This window comes from Petaurus breviceps, unplaced genomic scaffold (genome assembly GCF_028583685.1).
Source record: "Petaurus breviceps papuanus isolate PSGF00001 unplaced genomic scaffold, PetGlider_PUasm1.0 80, whole genome shotgun sequence".
In the NCBI taxonomy this organism is placed as follows: Eukaryota; Metazoa; Chordata; class Mammalia; order Diprotodontia; family Petauridae; genus Petaurus; species Petaurus breviceps.
This window is the reverse complement of record NW_027186540.1, coordinates 21,807,845-21,820,085: the sequence shown is the minus strand read 5'-3', so window position 1 is coordinate 21,820,085 and position 12,241 is coordinate 21,807,845. Positions and strand designations below refer to the sequence as shown.

The 12,241-nt window shown below is 36.8% G+C and overlaps 1 protein-coding gene across 2 annotated transcripts in view; it reads left to right on the top strand.

The window, feature by feature from the left end:
• Positions 1-12,241, top strand: part of LOC138176051 (reelin) — a 566,262-nt gene that overhangs the window by 404,586 nt on the left and 149,435 nt on the right. For both annotated transcript variants that reach the window (XM_069106794.1, XM_069106793.1), the window contains exons 21-22: positions 920-1,112; positions 5,709-5,821. In XM_069106794.1, the coding sequence (XP_068962895.1) occupies positions 920-1,112; positions 5,709-5,821 (306 nt within the window). The remainder of the gene's footprint in view (positions 1-919; positions 1,113-5,708; positions 5,822-12,241) is intronic.

The window sequence follows — 12,241 nt, the reverse complement described above, 5'->3', positions numbered from 1 at the left end:
AATTTATATAACATCTCCTTCTCTTTCTGGTTTATATTTGTAACTCAGAGCTTTCCAAGAGGTCTGTAATGGTAATGAGAATTTGGAGATCTTCCTTGCCCCTTAATAAGCCTAAGGGAATTTGAAGATCTTCTCTGGTTTGAAGATCTTCCCTGCCCTTTAATAAGCTGGATGTAATCACATGGAGCCTGTGGTGGGAGGAGTTTGCTGAAGGATGGAGCAGAGCCCACAGGCAGCTGGGATTCAGAGCAGTTAGAGCTGGTGGAAGGAGAGGACACAACCAAAGAGACTGCTAGGCTTGTGAATGTTTGTGGGAAGGCTAAAGGATAGTGTGGCTCTCTGTTGTGTTATAGTGTATTAACTTCTTTGTTGCAGTAATGGATTCAGCTTTCTGGTTATGGGATTTGGTTTTCTGGTGTTTGAATAATTTTTTTTTTTTGCTTCTGTCTTCTATATGGAGAGTCTGTTGTATTTTGTGATTGAGGAATATTCTGGCATGTTCATAGTCACCATCAGGGATGTGAATATTGTGTTGGCACTACACTTGGTCATAATTATAATAGGGATTTTTAAAGCTTTTTTTTCATTTGGTCTTATTGAAAACAGAAAGTTGATAAACAACTTAGGTAGATTTCATACTGTTAAAAGACTTACTGAAGAACAATTTGCATAAGGATAACTGAGTTGAACATACAGCTGTGTACAATTTCACATGCCTCATCTCATCCATTTAGTAAATTGTAAACTTCTTGAGAGAGCATTGACATCATAAACAATATATTTGGGTATATCCATAGCACACAGTTTGGTGTTAGTATTGTTGACAATATCTTAGGGGTATGCTCATCAATGTAACAATGGTAATATTACCTTTGAGATGTTTCTAGATTGTTTCTGATTCATATTCTGTATCTCTCAGTTTTACAGGGGACTCTAAACTTGCCTCAAGCATGCGTTATGTGGAAACACAGTCTATGCAGATTGGAGCTTCATATATGATACAGTTCAGTCTCGTGATGGGATGTGGTCAGAAATATACTCCCTATATGGACAACCAGGTGAAACTAGACTACTCTACCAACCATGGTCTTACATGGCACCTTGTACAGGAGGTAAGGCTTTATGATTGTGTCCTTTCTTTAAAAACTGCTGATGGTAAATTTTTTCAAGAATTGAAGAAGCAGCTTACAAAAAATTTAGCTCTGAAAAGAAACTGCAAAATCAGTTTATTCACTTTGAGTGTCCTTCATTTAACTATCCTGATCAAAGAACTAGATAGAAGACTTGCAGTTGAATCATATATTCTGTGTAATCCAAACTTGTTATGTTGCAAAAATCTTTTTAAAAGTATTCATTCTGGAGCAACTAAGTGGTTTAGTGGATATAGCACCAGCCCTGGAGCAAGGAGGATCTGAGTTCAAATCCTGTTTCAGACAATTACTAGCTATGTAACCCTGGGCACTTCACTTAGAATCGAATGCCTCCCTCTCCCCCAGAATAATATTCCTCCCTCTCTTATACTAATATAGACTAGATGTCAATAAGTTGAGTGAGAACTAACATGCTTTATTAGAGGAAGATTCTTTCCTAGGTATTTTGTATTCCTAGGAAGATAGATGTAGGCATCATGTGTTATAAAATAGGGACGAGAATACTATAGGTAATGAGCATGTTGAAGGGAAAAACTGACTTCTTTGAATAGAGTCCCTTGTCAGTTTTTAATTCCTGCATCTGCAGAAATAGGATAACTAAAAGAAAAAAACTAACAAAAGCTGTTAATTCAAAAGCAAACAGTACATAACAGTGACACACCGTTAGAAGATGCAGAATCCATTTTATGTAGAATTGGTTAGAGTAGTATCCATTTAGTGGTGCCCCTATGTTTTAAAAAGGACCTGGAGTCAGTTCAGAGGAGACTTACAAAAATCAAGAGAAGAATGAAAAGTTATATCTATGTGTTAAAGATTATATGTTAATTTAAAGAAAAGATGGTTGAGGAGTAATTCTAGATGCTCTCTTAAAATACAGAAAAGGCTGTGTGAATGCATTGTCCTAATGTTCTAAAACATCATAGAGGGGAAAGAGAAAGCATATAAAGAGCTCACACACACACATATATTTAGGATAGACATGAAAATACATGGCAGGAGGTTTAAACAACAAAGCAGACTAATATTAGAAAAGCTATGAGATATTTAACTCTAGAGATCTTTCTTCTGGGAAGATAGGTGAAAATATTAAATTGTTCAAATGTGGTTCCTTCCATGCTTATCACTTTGCCTTGTGGCCACATCTGCCTGGGCCTCCCTTTCCACGTACATTTAACTGTAACTGAACATTTATGATATTTGCCAAACATTTAATGACTCCAAATATAAAAATCCTTTAAGGCAGAGACTGTTTTGGTTTTTTGCCTTTTCATCTTCAGCACCTAGCAGAGTGCCTAGACCATCATAGATTCTTAATAAATACTAGTTGAATTGAATTTTTAAAGTTTTGTTGTTAATCAGTAAAAAAAATCAATGATTAAATTTATTATCAAAAGGCAGAGATATATTTACTACTTGAAGTCCATATCACTAAGTTACATAGTGATTTCAACAAATATTTTCACAAAAACATTTTAAGCACTTACTAGGTATAGGGCCTACACTAAGAACCAAACATTCAAAAAAAATTCAACTAAGAACTACAGCTTCTGTCTTCAAGGAATTAACAGTCTAATTTGATAAAAAAAAAACACATATACATAAATAAATATGACAGGCAGAAGAAGGAAAGTTTCAGACAAGGCATATTTAGGAAATTCAATTTAACTGAATTTAAATTTTCAAAGAAAAAGCTAAAGGAAAAAGAGAATTTTCACACTGTGGGCAGGAAACCAGAAACAGCTTCAAGGAGGAGTAAACATTTCAACAGACAAAAAAAGATAATGTGTACATTCTAGGCATTGGGGGGGGGCCCTATAAATTCTCAGGGGATGGAGAATGGAGGAAAATATTGGGTAATAGCTACTGATTGAGTTTGGATAGTGCAGAGCGCTTTTTCTTTCCCTACCTACTCCCACACCCACACTGGACAAAAGAAAAAGGAAAACTCTTGTAACAAATTTGCAGAGTCAAGCATTAACTTCCCATGCTGATCATGTACAAAAACGTATTTATATTCTGCAGCTTGAGTTCCTCACTTCTCTGTCAAAAGATGAATAGCATTCTTCATCATCACTTCTCTAGAATAATGGTTGATAATTATTCTAATTCTTAAAATTCTAAAAGTTGATTATCTTGTATCAATTGTTCTACTCACTTTATTCCCCATCAATTCATACAAATCTTTACAATTTTTTCTGAAATCCCTTATTTTTATAGCATAGAAATATTCTATTATATCTCTATGCAACAATTTGCTTATTCCACAATTGATGGACATCCTCTTACTTTAAAGGAGTATTTATTGTAACCTAGAGAGATCTAATGAAGATTTTTGATTGGGTTAGTGACCTTATCAGACTTGCATCTTGGGAAGATTATTTTGATAGTTAATATGTAGGATAGATTAAAGAGGCAACAGACCAAAAGAAGGGAGGCCAATTAGTTTATTATAGTATTTTAGGTGAGAGATGGTGTGGGCCTTAATTAGGGATGATGTGGAGAAGAGGATGAGTGTGAGAAAGGTCATGGTGGTAGACTTGATAAAACTTGGAAGCTGAAGGAACATATGGAATGAGGAATGACAAAAAATCAAGAACAACTTCAAAGTTATAAACCTGAGGAGGGTACTCGGGAACTGAAAAAATGGTGTGCTTTCAACAAGAATAGACAAGTCAGTAGGAGGGGGCAGGGAAGTAACATTCTGTTTTGGATCTGTTGAGTTCAAAATGCCTACAGGGTGTGCAGGAATAAATGTCTAGCTCATGTAAGGTTGGGATTCAGGACAGAGATTAAAGTCAGTTAAATAGATATATTAGTCATCATAGCAGAGTGCCTGGAACAAAGGTGGTACTGTATAAGTGTTTATTCCTCTTATTCCGTTTCCCAAAGTATATGAAAATTTTCCTTATATTTGGTGTTTATTAAGTTCAAAAATAAAAATATTTTTAAAAGATTAAGTAGATAGTGAGAAAGTAGAAGTAGTAAGAACATAAGTTTAACACTGAAGGGAAGAGAGATACAGTTTCATACAAAGTAGCAGGGTTAATAGATTTTCTTAGAATAGGGAAGACTTTGGCCTACTTGCAGGCCCAGGAAAAAGTCAATAGATAAGTAAAGATTGACAGAGGGGAGAGATGGAACAAAGAGTGATGGGAGCATGTAGTCTTAAGTTCACTAATGGAAGCATTACCCTTGGCCAAGGGGAGGGCTACCTTGACCTGGAGAGAAAGAATAATAGATGGGTGATACTTTGAAAGATAGAGCAGGAAACAGGAGGACAAATATTTATAGCTCCAATCCTCATTTAAGTGAACAATATATTCAGGTGGGTATGAAAGTAGAATTGTGAGTTTGAGCAGAGAAAAGATTTAAACCAATATTGTAAGGAATTTTATAGTTAATAAGAGATAAATAAAAGCAATGTCACAAATAGTGAGAACCCAGTTGAAGTAAGCATGAACTGATTAGATTATGCTTTCCTAACATCATTTTAAAATATTCAAGTTTAGGAGCAGAAAAAGCAAATGAAGAGATTATCCAGTATTGTTCATTAGAAGGGCAGGAAGAGAGGAAGAGCTTGACAGCTAGGTGATATAGTCAATAAGGGGATGGGGCCTGGAGTCAGGAAGACTCATCTTCATGAGTTCAAATATGGCCTCAGACACTTACTAGCATGTGACCTTGGGTAAATCACTTAACCATGCTTGCCTCTGTTTCCTCATCTGTAAAATTATTTGGAGAAAGAAATGACAAACAACTCCAGGATTTTTGCCAAGAAAATCCTGAATGGGGGAATAAGGAGTTGGATTTAAGTGAAATGACTGAACAAAGAGGGGAATGTCAAAAAGGAGCAATGGTTCAATGATGAAGTGTCTTCTATACTGTTGCTATGGTGAAATGTATCAACTACAGGAATGTCAAGACTGAAGGAAAGTAATTAGAGTCAGAACAGAGAGAATAAACTAAGATGACAGTCTTGGATTTATATTGCAGAAGGCACATTAAGGGCAAAAAAGTAGGATAAGAAGGGCTGAGGCACAGGAGGGGTGGAAGGAAAGAAGAGAGGGAAATTTCAGGATACATAATGCAATTAACACTGTGAGTGGCTGAGGTAGAATGGATATGGTGTTAGTGAAAGTTTGATGAACTAACATGTTAGGGCATTATAATCATTGTCAATTTGAGTAGTAAAGTTTCCAAAGATAATTGGGAAGAATTAAGTTAGGGAGCAAGACTTTAAGAATTATTTATTGTTACTATAGGTCAAAAGTTAGAACAGGTCAATAAAGCTAGCCTAAAATCGCTTAAAATGTTCTGTGTGTGTGTGTGTGTTTAGTTCATTTAAGTGTGTTTAAACATCTACTTATGAATATTTCCAAAATATCCTAGTCTGACAGAGGGGAAAAAACTAAAAACATGCCTTACATCCAAATCTCAGATTGGTACGATGGAGAACCCTTTTAGATCTTATTCATTTCTAGGATGAGAAAAACTTGACATGCGGAAAAAATGAAAAAAGATAAAGATAATCTTGATCCTTCATTGGTTTTTATTTAGGAATGCCTTCCAGGAATGCCTAGCTGTCAAGAATTTACATCTGCAAGCATCTACCATTCCAGTGAATTTACACAGTGGAGAAGGATCACTGTCCTTCTACCACAGAAAACTTGGTAAGAGATGTAATTTTAAAGTATTGTCTTTACCTTGGTGTGCCCTAGATTTGCCATATGACTATTTCTATGGACATGGTTAGATTATAAAGCATTAGTTAATACATTGAAGAGCTCTTTTTTGGTTATCACTTGTAGAAATGAGGGTTCTTATTTATTTTAAGAGTATCATTGAAAATTTGGTGTTAGCAGGAAAATAAAACTTTTAATTTCATCTGAAAGTTGTGTTTCATAAACCAAATGTCTTCTTCTCCTTTTTTCCTAAAATGATCTCACTAATACACCATCCTGTGGAAATAACATTGAACTGAGAACCGGAAGACCTGTGTGGTCCCTCATCAGCCTTGAATTATCTTTGTGATCTTGAGCAGGTCTTTAAAACTCTATGAGCCTTATTAACTCATCCATAAAGTGAAGAGATTGACTAAATAACTCCTAAATTCCCTTGAAACTCTAATATCATATATTTTTCTCCAAGAAAGATCTTCATTCCCAGAAAAAGGGAATGATATCTATATATTTTTCTCCAAGAAAGATCTTCATTCCCAGAAAAAGGACATAGAGCCTAAAAGCGTATGACTCTTGGATTGCTATCCTTTCAATGCCATATTCTGAAAAGACAATTAGAAAAATGAAACAAATTCCTATTTGGAATGTTTATATCATTTAGTATAAATATTTGATTTTATGGTCAAAAATTGGATGTTATTTCAAGGTTTATTTCTAGCGTCTGTTTTCCCAAAGATCAAATTATTTAATTATAATAGAATAACTATTTGTCTTTAAGAATGAAGCTTTATGTTAGTTAGAATTTAAAATACCAAAATTTGTTTTCCAGTAATTTTCCATGCCCTTATTCTACTTTCTAACTTCTTTTCCAATATTTTTCACTAATGTGTCTCCCCTTTGCCTAAACCCTCTCCATTTTGGTATCTCTGCTGCTCAGTTTATAATTAGACCTTTTAAAAAAATTCAAGTAGAATCTTTTGAAATGTGGTATATTTAATTGAAAGACTATTGAGTAAAAAGCTAATGATTATTTAATAATCAAGTTGTTAATTATTATAGTAAATATTTTGAATCATAAAAGACAAGCAATAAACAAAAGATGAAAAGATAAAATTATTTGTTCTTGTCCAGTCATCTTTCAGTTCTCTCTGACTCTTTGTGATCCCATTTGGAATTTTCTTGGCAAAGATACTGGAGTAGTTTGCCATTTCCTTCTCTAGCTCATTTTTCAGATGAAGAAACTAAGGAAAACAGGTTAAGTTACTTGCCCAGAGTCACAAAACTAGTGAGTGGCTGAGGCCATATTTGAATTCAGAAAGATGAGTCTTCCTGACTCTGCATTATTTGAATTATTTTTTCACTATAGTTAAGATTTTTCAAAGATCATCTTATTGATCAGTATTCAAAGTAATTTCAAAAATGATAGGAACAGAGATTAAATCTGTAAGGGATTTAGAGGTCATCCAATCCATCCTTTTTATTTTGCAGATAGGGAAACTGAGGCCAAGAGAGGCTAAATAACTTGCCCAAATGTTTAGCAGTGAAGTAAAACAAAAGGATGTAACAGTACCTGGATGGAATAGACAGGTAAAGGGAAGGAAGGAGTAGAGTGACCTATGCATGTCTTTAAGCAAATAAGTACCCAGTGGAGACGTTGAGAATGGCATTGCTTTAGAGTGGGGATAACTGCCATAACAAGATCCTCGAGCAGGCAACAGGGCCTGGGGTCAAGGGCAAGAGTATTATTAAAGATTACCCTAAGTTAGCGGTTTCCAGCTCTGGAATGACAGAAAGCCAAAAAGTTAAGAATTCTAAGTCAGTAATTAGTGGAGAATTAAAGTGGCAGATCATAGGTTAAAGGCTGTGTATGGAGGCAAGTAAAGCCAGAGTAGGAAAGATGGACTTGGAAAAGAGCCATAGTTCGGGAAATTAGAATCTACAATAAAGGCTGAGTAGGGATAGTATTGGGAGATAGCTATGTGATGCAGTGGATAGAGTGCCAGGCCTAGAGTCAGGAACTTCCAAGGGGTGACCCTGGGCAAGTTACTGAACCCTGTTTGCCTCAGTTTCCTCATTTGTAAAATGAGCTGGAGAAGAAAATGTTCAACTCTTCTAGTACCTTTGTCAAGAAAACCCCAAATGGAGTCACAAAGAATTGGATGTGACTAAAATGGCTGAACAGCAAGGTTTAGTATGAGTAAAAGACAAGGGGATGAAAAGTAGGTTATGGATGGAGACAGTAGAATTTTAGAGCAAATTAGAGAGCAGAATTCTAGTCCCATGTTAGTGGGCCAGTCCTGAGAGATGGTGAGGTCAAAGATCTGACTGTAGTGGTACATGGATAAAGTGATGTGTTCAGTCATTTAAATTGAAGGAGATTGAGGAATTGTGTGGTCAAATTGTTAAAAAGAGTTCTCAGCATGAATCTTGTGACCAATGGAGATTGCAGGAGAAAGTTTGGAGAGGGACCTTCCAGTCAGTATGTTCATTAGGCCCTTGAGTGCAGAGGTGTCAAATCCAGATGGGAGTTGGGGAAGAAAGGAGGTGGGCCACTCATTGAACCCCTGACATTCCAGAGCATGACCTGAACCCAATTAAAATGTAATTGGGGGGGGCGTCTAGGTGGCACAGCAAATAGAGCTCTGGTCCTGGAGTCAGGAGGACCTGAGTTCAAATGCAGCCTCAGACAATTAACACAAAACTAGCCATGTGACCTTGGGCAAGTCACTTAACCCCAATTGCTCTCCAAAAAGCAAAAAAAAAAATGTAATTGGGCACCAGTTAACATAATAAGTAAAACTACAATGGCATAGATAATGTTAAACTTGTAGTTTTCTAAATCGGTATGCTGTCCCAGGGATCTATTTCCATTTGAGTTTGACACCACTGCTTTACAGTACTTAAGGTACATTTAATTACCACATGACATTGCCAAGCACTCACTTATTCATGTTCAACAAAAGGTATCTAGGTCCTAGGGAGTACAACTGGGTCCTAGGGAGTACTACACTCACCTTGGAGACTGGTACAAGCTGTGCTCAATGGGGCACTAAGTGCCCTGTACCTCCATCTATGAAGAAGCAATGGCTTATTGTCAAGGAACATGTAGATTTGTGAATTGACCCTATTAACAATTAAATTCTCAAGCCCTCCCTTAACATTGATTCCTCATCTTTTTTAACTTACTTTATTCTAGTGAGTTATTCTAGTCAAACAGCCTTGGCATAAGGGAATTGACTCTGCTCAGAAGACAGATATGCTTGGAATACAGGAACTTTACTCTTAGGAAAATGAATAAACAGATAAACAGTGCATGACAATCGTCACCCAATACCTAAACAAATAATAAAAACATTTACCCAGCAGCTAGTAACCTGTTGCTCTCCTAAACCTCCAGAGTTCCCTCTATAGCACAGAAGTTTCCTTCATCCCAGGAATTATAGGAAATAAAATCTGACTTTGATAAGTTTCCTGTGTCCCCCACCCCCACCCCATGAGTGAAAAAAATGATTACCTACTCAATCTCAACTCACACATCTGGCAGGGACAGTATTTACACAAAGACATAGAAACTCTGACAGAACTACCGTGTTTCCCCGATAATAAGCCCTCCCCCGAAAATAAGCCCTATTGAGATTGCTACTGTAGGGAAGGTGATCCCCTGCGCTACACGCTACATTACGGTACCCTCTGTATGCACCGTTCCCCCCCCCCCGTGAAACGCGCTCCGCGCTGCATCCAATCAGAGCTGCAGCAGATGAGCGCGTCATCCTGTTCTTCCCCAGTGATTTGCTTATTGAATAAAGGTACATTTTTTTGTTCACATTTACCTGTTTATTAAAATTGCTGTCAATGTTCATTAAAATAAGCCCTCCCCTGAAAATAAGCCCTCTGGTGTTTTTCTGTCCAAAAAAATAATAAAACAGTGTCTTACTATCGGGGAAACACGGTATTAACCTGGGATTCAGAGTACATGGAAGAACCTTTTGAGAAAACTAAACTTCCCAATGCAGGTGATTTCCTTGGTCTTGGCTGTCTTATTTTTACATGGATCCCAACTTCTTCTGGCCACAACTAGTCCATCCCAGAGCTGGGTAGATGGACACAAAGGCTGGCCCAGTGAAAAGGAAATCCTGCTGTCACCATTGCCTGTCCTGGCTTCCCTCTCAGACTTTGAATCCAGAACCCCTTCCCCTCAACAGTTTCATTTCTCTCCTCATTTCCTATCTGTATCCCCAAATAAACTATCTCCCCAGCCTCCTACAAAGCTGGATGGGGGTTCTGCAGAGTAACAGGATGTAACATATGCATCAGCCCCTTCAGGCCAATAGATCATCAACTTGTTCACTGGACTTTGAAGATACTTTCTAAAAGGTACCCTAAGGTTACCCCAATTACGGCAAGAATCCAATAGCTTAGTTCCCCAGATGTTCTTCCCTAAAAGTACGTCTGAAATTATTTAATTTAGATTTTCACAGAAATGATAATGTGAGTAGGACAACTCAGACACCTTAGTAAAGTATTTACTTTAGCATTCCTACTAAACAATATGTAAATCAAATATTGTTGTAGCTTCTGAAAAGCCAGGTGTTCTAATTGCTGTTTTTATGATGCTTGCAGTTGTATTATTTAAAAACTGGAATGTAGGAATGAAGTACATTCATTTTCCTCAATGCAGTTAAGTTGGTCTTTTTAGTTAATATTACAACTTTTGAAGGAGTATGTTTTTCTAAAGATTCAAAAGGGATAGGGAAATTAGCACAGTGCAGCTTGAAGCTAGACTCCTTTTGACAAATTTCCCCCCAAAGTCCTGGTGTTGTTATTCAAACATATTCAAACCACAAACATGGAGGGGTCAAGCAAATGTGGTTTTTCAGGGTCCTTGTGTATGCAAAGATCTGTTAGCAGGAAAATGTGTTAGATGGGACCACCTTGTGGGGAAAACCGTGACTGTATGCACCTGCTCAGAGAAATTGTATAAGAATTGAACATTTGTTATCTGATGAAAATTAATTTCAGTTTTATGAGGGACATTTACATAAGAACAGGACTTAATGAGATCCAAACAGCTGTCAGTCTCTGACTTCATAAACAAATCAACACTTAATGACTGACTAAAAGTTTTGGAATAATTGGGTAAATGTAATTACACTGACTCTGAAGGTGGCAAGTACAATTTTGTCAGCTTGCATTTACCTTGATTCCTCAGGTTCCGTAACTTTCAAGAGAGGATTTGACATTATTTTATTTCAGATACTGAAGTCTATAGGAAAAAATCAAATAAAGAAGAGTATTGAGTTTTGATTTCTGGTGCCCACTCTACCCCTGGGAATCCATAGTACCTGGCTGGAAACCATAAGACATTTTCATATCCCACAGTAATTATTTAACTTTTTGAACCCAGTGTACATATGAAATAAACATGATTATCCTCCAAAATGGAGTCCTTGGTATTTCAAAGTAAAAATGGTGGGGGGACAGAAGAGTAGAAAAGGTAAGCGTTTATATTTTGGAAGCTAGTTAGCTGTGCCACAACTGAAATTCCATGAGATCACACTTTGTATTCTCACATGTGGTCAAAGGGAGATTGCTCAAGGTGTTGTTTAATCACGGAAAATGTGGCCAGCATCCAACCTTTTTTCCCTTTCCTTTCTCGTAATTAACATGATCTTATTCAAATATGTATGACAGGCTTTAATAGAATAATCCACTTTAAGCTTCTTTATCCTAGAGAAGTATTATAACTATAGAGTGCTTATAGTAGGCATGAATCAACTAGAAAAGGAAGAGAAAAAATAATTTAGAATGTGCATATGTATCAGTATTTAGACAAATTCAAAATAGCAACAGTAACCTTAGCATCCATACTGTATTTCCATGTAAATGTAAAGTTGTGCTATCATGAAATTCGCCAAGTACTTCCATTTATACACTGGCATACACATTATTTACAATTTTTCAGTCAATAAGCATTTATTAAACACCTAATATATTCAAGGGACTGTGCTAAGGGTGGAAGAGTCAAATGCCAAAAAAAAGGCCTAACAATCCAAGAGGTTATTTTCTACTGAAGGGTTAACCGATATTTATACAGAAAAGAACAAAACACTTTAAAGAAAGAGGGGGAGGGGGAGGAAGACAGAGAAAAGGGGAGGAAGGAGAGGATGGTGGGAGATAGAGACAGAGAGAGAGAGAGAGAGAGAGAGAGAGACAGAGAGACAGAGAGAGACAGAGAGACAGAGAGAGAGACAGAGAGAGACAGAGAGAGACAGAGACAGAGATAGAGACAGAGAGACAGAGAGAGAGAGACAGAGACAGAGAGACAGAGACAGAGAGAGACAGAGAGAAAGAGAGAGAGAGAGACAGAGAGAGACAGAGAGAGAGAGACAGAGAGAGACAGAGAGAGAGAGA